Source organism: Anomalospiza imberbis, chromosome 24 (assembly GCF_031753505.1).
Source record: "Anomalospiza imberbis isolate Cuckoo-Finch-1a 21T00152 chromosome 24, ASM3175350v1, whole genome shotgun sequence".
Lineage (NCBI taxonomy): Eukaryota > Metazoa > Chordata > Aves > Passeriformes > Viduidae > Anomalospiza > Anomalospiza imberbis.
This window is the reverse complement of record NC_089704.1, coordinates 1,590,440-1,609,151: the sequence shown is the minus strand read 5'-3', so window position 1 is coordinate 1,609,151 and position 18,712 is coordinate 1,590,440. Positions and strand designations below refer to the sequence as shown.

Below are 18,712 nucleotides of genomic sequence, written 5' to 3'. Positions count from 1 at the left end.
AAAGCTACTCAGTGTGACCATGACGGCACTGAAACCTCCAAGGAACACGCTGAGGGTGTGAGGAGCCAGGACTCACCGAGGACAGTCAGCCGGGCAGGTCTGGACCGGATGGCAGCTTGGATGGCCTGGCACTCGTACACGGCGTCATCCTGGAGGTCAGCTCGCAGGATTTTCAGGTGGTGCTGACCTGACAGATGGTCTCCTACGACCAGATAGCGCGGGTAACCTGCCGGAGGCAAAGCACGGGTCAGGAGGAAGCTGGTGTAGGCACAGTTTGTGGTGACTGGGAGTGGGGCTGTGGCCCAGCCTCATCCCCAGTGGGTGCAGCTGTGAGAAGCAGGTGAGCAGCACTGACAGCAATGAGCCATGGAGTGCCCAGGTGTGCTGAGCAATCACACAGGGAACAGAGGGCACACAGGTGTAAGGCATGAACATGAGGGGTGTAAAAGGTTGGGCTAAAGAACAAGAAGGGCTTGAAGCCTTCTGAAGTGATGTGGTGTTATTCTGTATGGGTTGAAGCTTTCTGAAATGGTATGATGATACTCTGTGCATTGTGGCTGTCTTAACTGCAACATGTGCTGCAACAAGCTGGAGCCACGAGCCCAGGATTGAGGAGAGCAGAGCATGGGTCCAGAGCCCCAGCACCTCACAGCAATTCCCAGGATCCAGGCAGCTTCCTCCCCTCCTTGGCAGCCAGCCCAAAGAAAGGGAGAGAAAGAATCTGCCAAATCCAGGAAAGAGACTGCACGTTTTGCTCTACAGATTCAAAAAATAAGTGCTGATGAAGGAGCATGAACTGAAATCCCAAGGAATCATGGGATCATAGAATGTTAAGTGTTGGAAGGTTTGGTTTTGACCTGAAAGATCATAGGGACCCAAGTCCCCCTGCCAAGGGCAGGGATACCTTCCACTAGATCAGGTTTTTCCAGGCTTTCTCCAACCTGGCTTTGAACCCTTCCAGGGCTGGGGCATTCACAACCTCCCCGGGCAAGAAAAAGGGGTGAGCCCTTCCATCAGGAAACCCACCACCTCCTGCTCCTCTGCAACCTGTCATGGAACATCCTGAGCTCCTGAAGTCAGCTGAGGTGACACCCTGGAATACAACCATGATTAGCTCTGTGTAAAGCTTGGGCAGGGGTCTGTGGGCACCAGCAGCCCTGGTCAGCCTGGCTGGACACACAGGATGGACACATGAGAGGAAAGGTGTCAGCCCCGTGTCCTCCTGTGCCCAATGACCTGTGTAACACAGCACTGGCACACATTTGTGCTTCTGTTTTTTCTCGAGTTATCAACAGCAGGATTTGCTCTCCTGAACCGCGAGAAGTACAAATGATGGGTTTGTTTGTATTGTGCTAATTAGACACTGGCTGAGCTGGTATCACGCGAGCTGGCAGCTCCTGTGGCTTCCAGCAGCCTCAGCTCTGTTAATTGTGGAAGTCATTCACACCAGCTCCCTCCTTCACTGGAGCTCTTGTTACTCAGTCGTGTTGCAAGGTCTTGCATGGGAAGCTCAGCTCTCTAATAGATGCAAAAATTGTGGCTCAGAGCTTTGAAAAACAGGCGAAGACGGGGCTGCTCACTCGGGCACAGCTGTAAATGAGCAATTATATGTATTAATAAAAAAATAGAGGGAAAGAAGAAGCAGGCACTGCACTTTAGGGAAAAGCAAGGTCCCTGGAGACCAAAAAGCATGGAGCCTCCCCTGGTTTCTCAGTGCTGCTTCTTGCCTTGGGGAAAACTCTCTCAGGTCACCACCAGGAGCTGAGCGGTGTCACACGTGTACAAACTCTGCAGAGCTTGGGGGACACTGCAGCTCCTGAAGGGCTCCATATCCTCCCAGGCTGTTTCCAGCAAACCCTCTTCTTATTCACGGGAAATATTTCAGTTCCAAATTAGTGTTTTCCAGTGAAATATGCAGAATAAACTGTTAACTTTCCCAGTATTGCACCCGTCTTCATCAGCTGCAATTAACCCTCAGTCCCAGTGCGGATGTGGGATTAAGGAATGGGAGTTCTGAGCAATTTGGTCACCAAAGTATAATTTGCCAAAACCAAAGCTCGAGGAAACCACAAACATTGTCCAAAGCAAACAGAGGCTTGTGGGTCCCCTCAAACTCAGGGTATTCTCTGGTTCTTTTCATTTTTGAGAATATCAAAACAGGAACTTCCAACATTTATAGAACATTTCGTCCCACATTTTGGAAAGGTGACATTAGTTTGAAGGAAATCAAGCCAGGCCTTTCCAAAGGGTCAGGCAACATCTGTGGGAGCCAACAGTTTTGTGTCAGTGAAACAGATTTTGGTTTATTCCAAGCATCTGGAATAAACCCCACAAAATTTTATATATAAATTTCTATATAATTTTTAAAAATAAATGTATAAATTTTAATAAAAATTTATAAACCAAGCATCTGGAATAAACCAAAAATCTGGGTGGACTGGGAGGTGTTGGAGTTGAAATGAAAATATTATTCCCCAAATAAATGCTGGGCAAGGAGAGCTCCTGCTGTCCTTGTTTATGGAGATTGGTTGTGGATGTTTATTTTTTTTTTTTTTTTTTTGGTTACTAAGGTTGGGATTAAATGTGTGAGATGGTATATTTTGTTTGGATTTAGAGGTTCATTAGTTTTTATTTATATTACAGTTTTATAAATTGTGAGTTTTATAGTATTTTATTTTAATGACTAAAAAAACCTTTTATAAGGTTTTTTAAGGATAAATTACTTAATTAAGAAATGACACAAATTATTTTTATTTTAACTTAATAACTAATTATTTATGACTTGTTTTATTTTATCTTTATTAAAATTTATAAGTTATAATTATATTTATGTAAATTTATTATTTATTTTATTTATATTTATTATTGTTACATTTATTTATTATTATTATTTTATGTGTATTTATTTTTTATTTATAATTTATTTTATTTCTATTTCAATTTGTATTTACTTATATAATATTATTTAAGCTTATGAAGAAGAAGGTGAAGATGAATGATTAGTTCTTGTTTTAAAACTTTTTTGTTATATCTATATAAAAATTATAGTTATCTATATATTTATTATATATGACATATATTATATATAATATATATGTATTACATATATAAATAATATAATATATGTTTATTATATGTTTATTATATCTGTATTATATCTGTATTATAGGTATATAACATAATATAATATAACAATATTATATTATAATAATATAATATAATATAATATAATATAATATAATATAATAATAATATAATATAATATAATATAATATAATATAATATAATTTATATTATATTATATTATATTATATATATAGTATGTATATATTATATTATATTATATTATATATATATTATGTATATATTATATTATATTATATTATATTATATTAATTATATTATATTATATTATATCATATTATATTATATTATATTATATTATATTATATTATATTATATTATATTATATTATATATTGTGCACATTTTATATATATAATTTTATTTTATATATATGAAATACAGTAATATTTTAAAATTTACAATTTTAAGGTTTTTATCACTCAATATTACACACTTTTATTTAAACATACGCTCATAATTTTTGTTTTATTATTTAGTTTTGGAAGGTTTTTTTACGTTTTTAGGTTTAATGTAGTGTTTTCTTGGGGGTTAGTATTTGCAAGTACAAACAGTTTAAAATTCTTAGCAACTAGGGCTCTCACAGGTGGTGTCCTGACTTAATTTTTAGAAGGTTTTTTTACGTTTTTAGGTTAAATGTAGTGTTTTCTTGGGGGTTAGTGCTTGGCAGTACAGCCAGTTTAAAATCCTTAGTACCTAGGTTTCTCCCAGGTGGTGTCCCAACTTACTTGAGAGATCCCGTCCGACCCCGAGGGCCAGCCCGTCCTTGATCCAGAGCACGATGCCATTGTACTCGGGGATGGCACAGAGCAGCGTCACCGGCTGCCCCGCGATCACCACCTGGTCCTGGGGCTGCTGCGTGAACGAGGACGCCTGGCCTGCACCGGGGAACAAGAGAGGAACAGCACGCTGTCAGCTCTGCAGTGCTTTCCAACACGACGCAGTTCCTTGCCATGCAACAGTCCAGCATGCTCCTGGCACGGCACAAATGGGAGACGGAGCTCCACATCTCTTAATGATGTGTTTGCTTAATTATGTGATGGCCCCATGGAATGACAGTATGGATTGGAAGGGACCTTGAAGCTCATCCCGTTCACAGGGAAGAATTCCTTCCCAATATCCCATCAACCCTGCCCTCCGGCAGCGGGAAGCCATTCACCCTTGTCCCAAGTCCCTCTCCAGCTCTCCTGGAGCCCCTTTAGGCCCTGGAAGGGGCTCTGAGCTCTCCCTGGATCCTCCTCCACGTGAACACCCTCATCTCTCCCAGCAGCAGAGGGCCTCCAACCCTGGAGCATGTCTGTGGTCTCCGCTGGACTCATTCCAGAAGCTCCACGTATTTTCTGTGCTGAGGACACAGAGGTGGACACAGCACTTTGTGACAGACAAATATTTGAAATAGTTCTGCTCCCTGGGGGAAAAAAAAGCTCCAACCAAGAGGCACCAGCATTTCTTGTAACTGTTTTATTCCAAATTGTCGTGGTAGTGTTTCAGCCACAATGATCACAGACAGAGAAGCAGCAGGATGTTCAGCAGCAGCAATATTTTATATTACACATAATAAAAGAGGATGTTGATCCTCTGCTTCTGAGCCTTGCTCCCACCTCATGTGCTCTCTGAAATCAGGATGTGCAAGGAAACAACCTGCTATAAAACATGCAGGGAAACAAACAACTGCTGCTGTTCTGCTCCCTCTCCAGGTGTAACCTCCTGGCGTTTGCTGGGAGCTTCCCACACATCTGGAGGGGAAGGGAAGGCCCAGCTCTGGCGCAGCACTGCCTTTCTCCAAAGCTGCATTGTCAAACTCGCAAATCTTTCTCCTCACCCTTTCCTACCCGCAATGCTGCAATAACAAATCCCAGCCCCGGGTCATCTCCTGCCATGCTGGGATGTCTCACACCTCAGGTGTGACATGGCACTCCTCATTTTCCATGGGAAGCACTGCAGTCACTCTAACCTCTTCCACAGCAGAGTTTACTCAGCATTAAGTTTTATTTTCACTCTCCCTCAGCTTTGACATGATTGAAAATTATTCAGAGAATCAGAGAATCCCAGAATGGTTTGGGTTGGGAGGGATTTTAAAGACCATCTCATTCCACCCCCTGCCATGGGCAGGGACACCTTCCACTATCCCAGGGTGCTCCAATCCACATCCAACTTGGCCTTGGACGTTCCAGGGATTCAAAGTGTTAAATCCTGCCTTTTTTTTTTTTTTTTTTTTTGCTTTCCATCATGAATGCATGGGACAACCACAGAGCCACAGTCTGAAGCTGGAAGATCCTAAATGCGGGGCCATTCCAGGCAGATCTGCTGATATCTGGGCTCCTGTGAGTACAGTGTTTTGTGTGAGTCGGTTGTAAAGCATCTCAATTGCTCTGCCCCCACTTAGTCTTGCTCTGATTATGGATTCAGGGGATGATCTGGGAAAGAGAGGTGTTGGGGAAAGTCAGAACCACTGAATTGCCCCTCACTGAGTTACCTGTGGGGTTTGTAAGACCAGGAGCCTCTCTGGGTAGGAATTATGGCCCTGCAACAGGCAGGAGTTCAGAGCCTGTGCCCTCCACTGAGTGTCTGTTCAGTCCATGGAAGGGGACTGGGCTGGAGGAAAAATTCCCCTTTAAAACCAATTTGTCAAAGCGGGACATTCTCCATGTGATCCACCCCAAATCAATTCAATCCCAATTTACACTGACTCCATTTAATCATTGACTGATGATTAATCCAGAACCAAGGTTAAGTGTGACACAAGTTCTTGCATCTGAAGTTGTTTCCAGATGAGCTGCAGGGCCCTTCCTACAGGGCAAGGCTCCAAAGTTCCATCATTTTCCAGCTCACGCTGTTGAACCAACGTGTGCCCCCACATGAGTGCTTATATTTCAATTTAATTTATTATAGCTTCAGCTCGCTCTTAGCCACCTAAAGGAGCACAGGGAAAAGCAGAGCTGTGCTTTCAAAATTCCAGATGCTTTACATTACAAGAAGGTAAAAAGCCCAGCTGAAATTTTTGCAGATCTCCAGGAGCACCTTGGGCACCTTATTCCTGGGTATTTCAGAGATCCCAGGTCTCCCAGCACCCACATGTCCCCAAGGAACTCTGATTTTCACCCCAGATACTCCAAAAGATCACAGTGGTGGCTCTTGGCATGGTGCTGCCTGCACAACAGGGCAGGTTAATTCCAGAGGAGATTCCCGATTTTCCTGCTGGGAGGCACTCATGGTGGCCTCTGACACAAAGCCTTGTGCTAAGATTTGAATATTTGATTTTAAAGGGAATATGATTCAGCTCTGTACTTTTCTTTTTGGATTCATAAAGGAGAAGCACTCCTAGGATAGCAGGGAAAAGTGGGATGAGAGAGAAAACTCAGCAGAAAAAGTGGGTGTTTTGCTTTGTTGTTTTGTTGTTTTATTTTAATATACACTTTCCACCCACTAACTGGGTTTTCACAGCTCACTCTGTAATCCTGACAATTCTCAAGGCAGAGCCGGGCGAGCAGGGACGGCGCAGGAGGGCAGCAATAACCCAAAAAGATTTGTTTTATCAGTGAGAATTATCAGGTTGTCAGCTGGGAGCTGCACGAGCCCTAATGAGAACGCAGAGGCACAAAGTGGTGTCTGTGCCCTCTGCAAATGCCCATTAAGCACAGGCTTCATTTTGTAATTGCTGCTGGAAATGAAGCTCTTTTAATGTTTTATTTTTCCTTTTTCTCTTATTTCTTGATGTGTAAAGACGAGCTGATGGCCATGGAAAATCAGAGCAGAAACATGGCATATGTCTCCTGTATTTTCCTTCCCTGTGTTTGTTCAGTGTGAAGAATTGTCACTTAAAGCCATTTTTTATTCATCCAAAGCTCCATTTCAGCTACAAACAGCTCAGACTCGGTCACAGGAGAGTAAAGATGGGTGTAAGGACCTTAAGAGCATTACCTGGCCCAGTCCCTCCTCCACAGCAGGATCATCTCTCCCTAAATCTCAGATAAAAAAAAAAAGAAAAAAGTACTGAAGACAGAGCTCAACTCACTTTCAAATCAGCTTAAAGTCTGATTACTGGGTTTAACTGGGTTTGGAAGATCAGAGGCCTGTCCACGTTACAGCTTATGTCTTAATGTCAAAGGAACAAGTAATTTGCAGAAAGTTTTAAGGGAGATAAGATACTTGAGAGAAAATAACTGAAAATGGGGAGATTGGGAGAGGGTGATTTACAAATGCAGGCTGAGCGTTTTCAGCTACAAGAAAATGGGCTGAAAGATGTCAGTTAGGTATTTTTCCAGGAATGTTTAAAATGGAATTACAAAATTATGCTTTGGTTTCAATGCAGGAGATTTGACTCCCAACCTGTTGGGCAAGCAGGAGCTTCCCAGTTTCTCCTTTCCCACTATATAGAGTTGCAACAAAAAATACTGGTTAATCCAAATCTTTGCAGGGTAGGAGTTCATCAGAGAATCATGGAATTGTTTGGGTTGGAAGGGAACTTAAAAGCTCGTCCAGTTCCACCCCCTGCCATGGGCAGGGACACCTCCCACTGTCCCAGGATGCTCCAAGCTCTGTCCACCCTGTGCCAGGGCCTCACCACCCTCACAGGGAGCAATTCCTGATTCCCAGTATCCCATCCATCCCTGCCCTCTGGCAGTGGAAGCCATTCTCTGTGTCCTGACCCTCCATCCCTTGTCCCCAGTCCCTCTCCAGCTCTCCTGGAGCCCCTTTAGGCCCTGGCAGGGGCTCTGAGCTGTTGCTGGAGCCTTCTCCTCTCCAGGTGAGCACCCCCAGCTCTCCCAGCCTGGCTCCAGAGCAGGGGGGCTCCAGCCCTGGAGCATCTCCGTGAGCTGCTCTGGATTTGCTCCAGCAGTTCCAGGTCCGTCCTGTGCTGAGAACCCAGAGGCAGATACAGCTCACCACGTGAGCCCAACCAAGAGTCCAGGCATGGCACCCTCATCACCCATCTCCTTGTCACCTCCTGCTGCACAAAGCATCCCTGAATCTGGATTTGGGAAGTGCTGCTTAGCAAAGCAGGGAGATGCAACAACATGCCCATGTGCCCCCAACCCAAGTGTAGCCCTGTTTTACTTCCACATCCCATCCTCCCTCGAGTGTAAGACTTGGAATATTTTCAAAGAAATGACTCAGTTGATGCTTGGCTTCCTGGGAACTTCACAGGGAGTCACTGAGCACTGACTCTGCCCCTGAGAGTGTCCATGTGAGGATCTGTTCATCCAGCACAGAGATGCTCTGAGCAGAGGCAAAGCTCAGGGCTCTGAATTCATTGTTGAATTTTTTGGCTTTGTTTTAAAAGCAAACAGATATGGCAATGAGATGCTAACGATGCCACTTGGCCAGGGTCCAGCACAAGCCCAGTGTGCCACCTGCACTCTGGAGCTGCCCTGCTGCTGGAAGTGTGCTGTCACCACTGGTCACCTGCTGTGACCAGAGGAGCTCTTGATCCCAGAGCCTTCCCATATCCTCGTGCTTTGCCCCTCTCCCTCAGGAGCTGCCAGGCACCAGCGGGATCCCCTTGCTGGCCCCTGAGCTCCTGCCTTCCTCAAGGAGTCTCTCTCATTGGGGGCACTTCTGCAGCCACTGAAATCCCAAAGGGCAGGAACAAAAGGGGACAATAAAGACACCACGGTGAAGAGCACGCAGGCAAGAACACTAACCCTGCCTTCAAAAACCCCAGGTAGGATCTTTGTGAAGTCATAAGTGTACCATAAAAGCTAAAGGAAGAAAAAAAGAGGGAAAAAGAGAGAACCACTTTAGAACTCTTTATATTTCCTTAATGGGTTTTGCACCTGTGGCTCCTGTTTCTCAGTGTTTCTCTGTAATGTTGCCTTGTTCTTTCAAACAAAGGCTGAGACTCTTCTCTGTTTGTGACTTCCAAGAGAAATAACACTGCCAGTGCCAGGACATTGCTTTTCAGATGTCTCAACACCCATGGATGGCGAGAAGGCCCAAAAATCCTGTTTAGCAACCCAGAAAACAGAGGAAGGCACCTACATAATGACATTGCTATGGTCTGTGCTGCAGCAGGACCTTGAAGCCCCTTCCATCGCTGAAGCCAGAGTCTTTGACAGGCTTTTAAAGCTCTCTGAAGACTGAAATCTGTTTGCATGAGCTCCTGGCTGAATTATTTCAGCTTGCAGCCTCCTGTGCCCAAACCAGCATCCGGGAGCAGCAGAAAGTTAAATTTTCATTACCCAAGAGGAGTGAGTATTGTAGTAGGAAGCGAGGGACTCACCGAGGGAACAATGACTCATTAGAAATGGAGACATTGTGGCTGCTTTTATGTAAGTGAAGCTTTGAATGTCCATTGTGCTCTGAAAAGAATTAGTCCTTTTTGTTGAGGAGAGCACAGAAGTGGAGAAGGAGGACTATGAGCTCCTTGTCAAAATATTACTGTTCTGAAATGAAAGGCCTGGTGATTAGGAGTGGTGGGACATTCTCCTTGTCCCTCAGTGGGAAGAGCTGATCCTTCCCTCAGCTTGGAGCTGTCACGACGCGTGGTAGGAGGATGATCAAGGGGCTGCTGTGAGACATCCTAATCCTACACAACATCCCAGGAGGGGCTGTCTTCAGACCAAGCAGATCCCACCCGATGGAAATCAGGGCATTTCAACCCAGGGGCTTAAATTACACCTGATTTCAGGAAAATCAGCCCAGCTTGGGGCTGGTTTCTTGTGGCATGACACCTGGAGATGGAGCCGTCTCTTGGCCATGGAGAGGGCTGGGAAGAGATGGCTCCGTGCCCACACTTTCCCAGCAGAGCAGGGCCTGGCTCTGCACCACCCCACGCAGCTCCTGCTATGGCCCTGTGACAAACAGGCTGGTTCTCAGCGCTCCTTTGGGTCCCCTCCCTGGAGCAAGGATGCCGAGCCCCCTGCACAGGGCCCATCGTGCTCCAGAACACGCGCCCGCATTGATTTTCAGATGAGGAGGAAGAGCAAGCAGACAAAAGCTTTACATTATTTACAAAGCCCTCTGGAATTGTCAGTCTTGGGGAAGCACAGGGAAGAGCCGTGCAGGCGGCAGAGCTGCTCGTTACCTGCCTGCAGCCCAATTCCCTCCCTGGTGGGACACAACACCCAGACCTGCGCTGGGGTGGAGCCCAAGGCTGGGCCAGGTACAGAGCACAGGAAAGAGGGAGCCACGTGTTCCCAGGGGCAAGGATTTCTCCAGACAAGGACAGAGATGAGTTTTTTTTACACCATCAGAGAAGCAAACAGCTGTGGCTGCCCAGACAGGAGCAGAGGGATGGCACCAATGATGATGTCCTCAGTGAGGAGATGTGGATCAGCCTTCCCACGGGACAGCCCCTTGCTGGTGATGGCCACAGCCATGCCAGACACTTCCTTGGGTTTCATGGCACAAATAAGAGAGGTAGCTTGAGTTCAGCCCTTGCATAAGATTTCCGTTTTTTAAAATTTGGCTTCCTTGGGGAGAAAATAAAATCAAATCTCTTGTAACAAAAATGTCAGTTTGGTCTTTTTCAGAGAGACTGCGTAAGTCCGGCTCACGTGGCTTCAGTGTTGAATTATTCAACTTGAAAGAAACCAAAGCACAACACCTTCAGTCAAGGGATGACTCAGGTGTATGGCATGGTGCTGGTCACTGACCAGCTGTGTGACCTGGCAGAGGTATCCCCGCTCCAAGAGGGAAGCAGGAGCTGAGCTCGTGCCTTGCTCATCCACAAACATAGAAGGAGATGAGACTTTCCCTGGAACCACAGCCTGGGGGTCCCCATTGATTCCAGCCACCTGTGCAGCTCCCGGGGGAAGGTGTGGGATGCACTGAGGTGAAACCAAAGCCAAAGAGAGGCCCAGGAAAAGCAATGAAAAGTAGGGCAATAATCTGGGGAAGGGGCTGGAGCACCAGGACAGGCTGAGGGAGGCTGGAGGAAAGCAGGCTCAGGGGCACCTTCTCTCTCTCCACAACTCCCTGACTGGAGGGGGCAGCCAGATGAGGGTCAGACTCTGCCCTTAGGGAACAAGGGACAGACAGGAGGAAATGGCCTCAAGTCACAGCAGGGGAGATTTAGGTTGGATATTTAGGAAAATGTTCTTCACAGAAAGGGTTGCAAAGCATTGGAAGGGGCTGTCAGGGCAGTGGTGGGATCCCTGTCTCTGGGATGTTCACAAGATGTGTGGATGTGGCACTTGAGGACATCGATTAGTGATGAATATGTTGGAGGTGCTGGGTTGAGGGTTGGACTTGATGATGTTAAGTCTTTTTCAAACTAAATGATCTTGTGGTCCTAATGCCAGCTGCCAGAGTGGAGTTTAAGGTGCAAAGCCAGTGCTCTGCTCTCCTGCCTGGCCTCTGGGAACGCGTTGTCTCCTGGCCATGATCAGCTCTCAGCAAGCCCACGTGCTGAGCTGAGCTCATCCCGCAGTGATGTCCGATATTTTCCAGGCACTGCTTTGAGAGGAGCCATCAACATCCCACTGTGTCCACTAAGTAGCTTCAAACAGGAAACAGGAAATTTTGAGTAAGATATTAAACCTTTAAGAGATCTTTTTGTCTATTAGTCACAGAGGCAAGAGATCTGAGCTATTGAGTGTTCTGCTGGCTTTGATACCCACATGAAATCCCAGCACTGCTTTCAAAGTCACTGTGAGGAGTTTGATCAGCCATGCAGAAAGGGCTGAAATGTCATCGGCTGCGCTGTTATTAGCTGCCAATTGGGAAAGGTGTAAGAGTATCCTTACCGTGGGATATTTATTAGCAAACTCTTCTCAGCAGCAGCCTGGAGAATTACCTCTTGTGAGATTAAATGCCTGCTCCTGGGAGCTGCACTGATAGGAAACAAACTAATGTACTGCATCGAGACATCAAAAAGCAGCATTCAAGTGACCTTAGAGACTGGATCACACTGAATATTCCAGCTGCATGCGTGGCTCCAGGCTCTGTGCCTGGCTCCAGGCTCCATGGTTGGCTCCTGACTCTGTGGATGGCTCCAGGCTCTGTGGATGGCTCCAGGCTCCCTAGATGGCTCCAGGCTCCCTAGATGGCTCCAGGCTCTGTGGATGGCTCCAGGCTCCCTAGATGGCTCCAGGCTCCCTAGATGGCTCCAGGCTCTGTGGATGGCTCCAGGCTCCCTGGATGGCTCCTGACTCTGTGGATGGCTCCTGACTCTGTGGATGGCTCCAGGCTCCGTGGATGGCTCCAGGCTCCCTGGATGGCTCCTGACTCTGTGGATGGCTTCAGGCTCTGTGGATGGCTCCAGGCTCCATGGTTGGCTCCTGACTCTGTGGATGGCTCCAGGCTCTGTGGATGGCTCCAGGCTCCATGGATGGCTCCAGGCTCCGTGGATGGTTCCTGACTCCATGGATGGCTCCAGGCTCCATGGATGGCTCCAGGCTCCCTAGATGACTCCAGGCTCCGTGGATGGTTCCTGACTCTGTGGATGGCTCCAGGCTCTGTGGATGGCTCCAGGCTCCCTGGATGGCTCCAGGCTCCCGAGATGACTCCAGGCTCCGTGGATGGTTCCTGACTCCATGGATGGCTCCAGGCTCCGTGGATGGCTCCAGGCTCCCTAGATGACTCCAGGCTCCGTGGATGGTTCCTGACTCTGTGGATGGCTCCAGGCTCTGTGGATGGCTCCAGGCTCCCTGGATGGCTCCTGACTCTGTGGATGGCTCCAGGCTCCCTGGATGGCTCCTGACTCTGTGGGTGGCTCCAGGCTCCCTGGATGGCTCCAGGCTCCCTGGATGGTTCCAGGCTCCCTGGATGGTTCCAGGCTCTGTGCCTGCCTCCAGGCTCCCTGGATGGCTCCAGGCTCTGTAGATGGCTCCAGGCTCCGTGGATGGCTCCAGGCTCCGTGGATGGTTCCAGGCTCTGTGCCTGCCTCCAGGCTCCCTGGATGGCTCCAGGCTCCCTGGATGGCTCCAGGCTCTGTAGATGGCTCCAGGCTCCGTGGACGGCTCCTGGCTGCTCTGCTGTCCCAGCCTCTCCTGCTGCCCAGATAGCTCTGAGCAGGCAGCATTATCTCCTATTAGACAAGCTGCCAGAGCTGGGATGTGTGCTTTGGGGCACACAGGACTTTTGCAGTGTTGGAGGCAGAGGCAGCAAACTGGATTAGGTGGTGTTTTACCCAGAGCCAGCACAGGAGGAGGGGGGAAAGCAGGCGAGGTGTTGCAGAGGGGTGGCAGAGGAGCTGAAGGGTCAGCCAGAGGCAAAGCTGGTGGTGTCACGAAAGCTGTGGAAGAGGGGAGAGGTGTGAGAGCTTCCCCACACCCTGGGCTGGGGCCAGCACCTCATCCCAGTGCCTGGCCTGCTGTGGCTCCCTCTGCGAGTGCAGCTGTAAGCTCTGAGCCTCTGCCAAGGCTGCTCAGGCCACACGGTGATGCCTGTCTTTGCTGGGAACAAGGACAGTGGCACCAGCAGCTGTTCCAGAGGCACTGGAAACCCTGGGCAGGCGCTGAGCACCAATCCCTCATGGAGACATGAGCAGAGGGGAATAGATTTCCTCTCATTGATCCACCTGCAGGCCCGGCTCCACTGAACACTGCCAATGACTCCAAGAATTATTTTGTTTGGCACAGTAAGAAATCACCATTTGTTCTCCTGTCAAGGTGCAGTGTCCTGGCACAGCTCCCCAGGCCAGGCTGATGGGCTCAGGGGGGAAAACAGAGCAGGGGGTGCTCCTGCTCTGGTAATTCCAGCCAAGCAGCTCTCTCTGTGGCAACTCCAGCTGCTTTTTCCAGCTGCGGGAGTCTTGCACAGACACTCCTGGGACCTAAAACTTCCCACTTGGATCCACAGAGAAGAAAAAGGAACTTTTCCTTCTAAAAATAACAGTGGATGTGCAAAGCAGTGGGCACCAGCCTGCCTGCACCGAGTGTCCCAGATAAAATCCTTAAGGATTTTATCCCTTGTGATCTTCTGAAACCTCTCAGGTGATCCCCCTTTCCTGGATGACAGTAAATCCAAGTGCATCCCCTTTGCCCACCCTTTGTTCCCAGATCAGGGCTGCTCTTTTGAAATAGAGTCCTTTAAATCTCAGCTCATCTTTGAGTTAGAGGGCACAGAGGACACTCGTCTGTAGGAAAACGAGAAGGATGAATAATCCGTTTCACAAACGATTTGGAGATTTCAAAGTCTGGCTCTGCTCCCAGGAAGAGCAGCAACTGGAAGTTGTGCAGTTCACGGGGTGGAAAATTAGAGCAAAGAGCTTGCCTTGGGTCGCACCATGTTTCACTTCCATCCTCGTTTTTCAAAATCTGGTATCGCACGCTATGAGGCATGGAGAGAAATCAGAATGAAGATGCAGCTCAGAACAGAAAATGCAGATACTGAATATTACATTCTCTGCATATGGAAGCGGAGTTGGATGATCTTTAAGGTCCCCTCCAACCCAAACTGCTCTGGGATTCTATAATATTAAAATGAGTGGAAAATTCTGCTCCTTCTCACAATAATTTTAACTTGTCTTGCTATAGATTGGTGAGACACTGTACAGATTGGAGAATCCATCCAATGAGTGGTTAAATGAGTCTCTCTACAGGGAGTTTCCATCTCTGCAGGTGTTGGAAGTGCCACCATCGAAGATTCCCCTACCAGATACTTCCCTGAACAAGAAACGTCTTGGTGGCACCAAAGCTCCCAAATGGAGCGAAGAGAAGGCAGGAATAAATCTTATTATTGCCCTGGAAGGCTGGGAAGCTGCTGTCTGCATGAAACATCACCTGGGTGGCTTTTGGGGGAGCTCCTAGCCAGAAGAGGTCTGGGATATTGCAGAGCAGGCTGTGGACTCGCTCCAGCTCCTGCTGTTTACCACAGCAGGGCGGGATTGCTTGGGGTTGTGCTGTGTGAATTATCAGCTCTGAAGATGAAGTGGAGTGAGAATTAGCAGGTTTCTACTATAATTATTGTTTGCTTGGATTTTTACAAGTGGAAGTGATTGTAAATATGTGCATTTTTTTTACACATGCAAGATTCATATTTAAAATTAAAACAAATTATTCTGAAAAACAGCCTAAAGTGAAGTAAATGCAATACACACACAAAAAAAGTGGCAGGGGAAAGCAGGAGGGGTTGGAGATGCTGAGATGAACAGACAGGGAGCAGATCATCTCTGAGCAGGAAATGTTTCACACACATGTCCATCTTGTTATCCCAGGAAGATGCTTAAAAATTCACTTACTTCTCTGTCTGTATGTGGAAGCTTCATAAAAGCTCACCTCCATGAAAATCTTGGCTACTCTATCTCCAAAGCCAAGGAAATGCCTAGAAAGTGCATTTATCCATCACGGAAGAGGCCAGTGACCTGCACCACTGCTGACAACAACCAGCTGGTGCTTTTTACTTGGGTTTTACCCAGTAAAGCAAAGAACCATGAAAAATGAGAGGCAACATGAATACAGTCAATATTTACAGCCCTGCAACTGCTTTATTAGCCCAGGTGCAGCCCTGGGAGAAGGCCCAGGGAAGGGGCTGTGCCTTGTCAGACAGACCCCGTGGCTTCTCCCCCTCCCCTTCCCTGCTGGAGGAGAAGGGAGGCTCGGAGGGAACTTGGATTATTTAACACGGATTTTGCTGTTTGTTTTGTCACCAGCTCCTTCTCAATGTCCCCCACTGCAGAGTCAATGGCTGCCTGGTGCAAAACCCCGGTCCAAGAGCAGATTAGCACATCCCAGCCTGCTGTGTTAATTAGCAGGTAATGAGAGACGCTGGTCAATAAACTCAGCCGTGTCTGAGCCCCCTCCTGGGCGCTGCCTGCAGGACTCGGGAATGACAAGCCCTGCTGGGGTCACTTAGGAGATGCTGTGCTCTCACCCCAGAGCAGAGGCAAAGCTCTGGGAGAGTTCACACAACCAGCACAGTAACAAATCCCTTTCACTCAGGTTCTTGGGGGACAGCTGGGGGAAATGCTTTTCCACCTGCTTTGCTGGTAGAGGAACCCTTGTTCAGGGTTCAGAGCTGGTAGTATAAAGCCAGGAGTCAAAATGAAAGGAACTTCATTATCATTAATCAGGAGCTGGACTCTGTGATCCTTGTAGATCCCTTCCAAGTCACTGTATTCTAGTATTGCATTATTCTCTAAGTATAGAATTATACTCCCTTGGAGCAAATCAGTGGAAATCTCTCCCCAAGGATTCCTCCCTCTTGAGAACTTGTCTGCAGTGGGGGTAAATACCCCTAAGGAAAAATAAGCAAGTAAACAAACAAATAACTAAATAAGGCTCTTTTGCAGCTTAAATCAGAGCAAACTTCAAATGCAGATCCCTTCTCAGGCTGAAATCCTGAGGAATGGTGAGAGGAAAGTCCCCAAACAGTAACAGTTGCCTGTGCCACGTCCATTTCTGACTTGAGGAAAAGCTCCCTGCCTTCAAGGCGGCAGGAACATAACCTGTTTGAGGCCTTAGAGAGAGACACATAGCCATCATCATCATTTTTAAGGAGCAACGTGCACCACAGTGCCTTACGGACACCTATAAATTACCCAGCACCCGCCTGCCAGCTCAGCCTAAGCTCGATATTGCCTGCAGTAATTATTTGGATCAAATGCAGTTTATATGCTTCATATTTGTGTTTCTGTGCTCTCTGGTAACTTATAAATGTCATTGCAGTGTTTATTTGTTATAATGAAACTTAATGACGTTTGAAACCAATGGCTGTGGTTGCAGGCTGCAGGTTCGAAGTAATCTCTTCATCTTTGAAGCAGGAGGCCCAATGATAACATTAAATTATCCTACAGAAAAGGAAGATGTATGCAGACAGATATTCAGGCCTGTGTATTATTCATTGGAGAGATGACTAGCAATGAGCCACAGTGCCTAAGGCGACGGACTCAAAGCATTGTCACCCAGCGAAATCAAATGTTCCTGTCCAAGGGGAGCCAGTTGTCAAGCCACAAGCCCAAGTGCATCTCAATCTGTTTTATTAAACCTTCGAAGGCATGCTGGGGCGGCTGGGTGCCAGACGCCCGTGTGAGACGGCTGGCAGGGAAGACATGAGGTGGGGCTACTGTAAAACACAGTGGAGCTGTGTCAGGAGGGGGAATATCCAGCTTTGTGAGGGGTGGGGAGCAGAGCAGGAGCTTGGCAGTGCTGGGACCCCACCCCAGCCAGGTGCTGGGTGCTGAAGGCTGTTCTCCTTCCATGCAAGACCCAGAATAAACTTTTCCTGCTTTGCTTCAGGCACTGCTCCTTGTCCTCCCTCCTTCTGAATAATTTCCTCACTTGGTTTCTATTTCTGTGTATATTTATAGACTCTGGTCGTGTCTCCCCTTGAGCCTCCTCCAGACGATATAAATTTACCTCCCCCAGTCTCTCCTCTTACAACCTGCTGTCGAATCCCTGGGCCATTCCTGCCACCACAGTCAGAATTCTCCCTGGCTTTGCTCCGTGCTCCCCCGCTGCAGGGCCTGGCATTGCTGCGGTGCCAGTCCCATCGCAGCCCACGTGGAGCTGCACAATTACTGCTGCCTTATCACCTCGGGACCTGCTGAAGCAAAATGCCCGTGGCAACAGCCAGGAACATCTTTCCCTCAGCTCCCTGTGTGCTGTCAGGAGTGTGGAAGTACCCAGCACTCAAAGAGCTTTAACCCCTGCAGCACAGCCGAGCTGTGCAACTTCTGGTTTTGAGCTGCTTTCCTTCACGTGGGCTGGGTTGGTGTTCCCACACCTCCTGCTCAGGCTGCTGCATCTCCCAGGAATATGGAAACAGCCTCACTAGACCCCTCCTCACAAGGACAGTGAAACTTTAGGGTCTGCAGGAAACTGGACCCCAATGAAGTTTGGCTTTTTGTCTTCCCCTGCTTCTCCTGCACAGGGTCAGACAGGTGTGGAAATGCCCTGTGCTGCAGCGTCTGCCCCCAGGAGCAAAGCTCCATCCTCTGGTCTGGCCCTGAGCAATGGGACAGTGTGGCCAGAGGGTGAAGGAAGGGGTTCTGCCCCGCTCAGATGAGACCTCCACCTGGAGTGCTGCCTCCAGCTGTGGGGTCTTCATCATTGGAAGGACATGAACCAACCGGAGTGAGGCCAGAGGAGGTCACAAAGATGCTCAAGGCTGGAGCTCCTTTCCCATGGAGCCAGGCTGGGAGAGCTGGGGGTGCTCACCTGGAGAGGAGAAGGCTCCAGCAACAGCTCAGAGCCACTTCCAGGGCTAAGGGGACTCCAGGAGAGCTGGAGAGGGACTGGGGACAAGGGATGGAGGGACAGGACACAGGGAATGGCTTTCCACAGCCAGAGGGCAGGGATGGATGGGATATTGGGAAGGAATTGTTCCCTGTGAGGGTGGGGAGGCCCTGGCACAGGGTGCCCAGAGCAGCTGTGTCTGCCCCTGGATCCCTGGCAGTGCCCAAGGCCAGGCTGGACAGGGCTTGGAGCAGCCTGGGACAGTGGAAGGTGTCCCCGCCCATGGCAGGGGGTGGAACAAGATGGTCTTTAAGGCCCCTTCCAACCCAAACCATTCCATGATTCTTTGATTCTGTGATACCCATGAGTCTCTCTTCTCTCCCAGGGCTGTTGTGTGAAGCCATTCCAAATCCCTGAACTACCCTGAGAGTGCCAATGTTTAGAGCTTCAGTTTCAGGTGATTTCAGGGCAAGATTGTTTCCCCCAAACCCTCCGAGGACCAGCCCA

The 18,712-nt window shown here is 48.2% G+C and overlaps 1 protein-coding gene across 3 annotated transcripts in view; it reads right to left on the bottom strand.

The window, feature by feature from the left end:
* The window catches only part of KIRREL3 (kirre like nephrin family adhesion molecule 3), a 377,774-nt gene that overhangs the window by 102,235 nt on the left and 256,827 nt on the right, over positions 1–18,712 (bottom strand). For all 3 annotated transcript variants that reach the window (XM_068172246.1, XM_068172247.1, XM_068172248.1), the window contains 2 exons: positions 3,872–4,021; positions 77–226 (listed from right to left, as the gene is read on the bottom strand). In XM_068172246.1, coding sequence (XP_068028347.1) covers positions 77–226; positions 3,872–4,021 — 300 coding nt within the window. The remainder of the gene's footprint in view (positions 1–76; positions 227–3,871; positions 4,022–18,712) is intronic.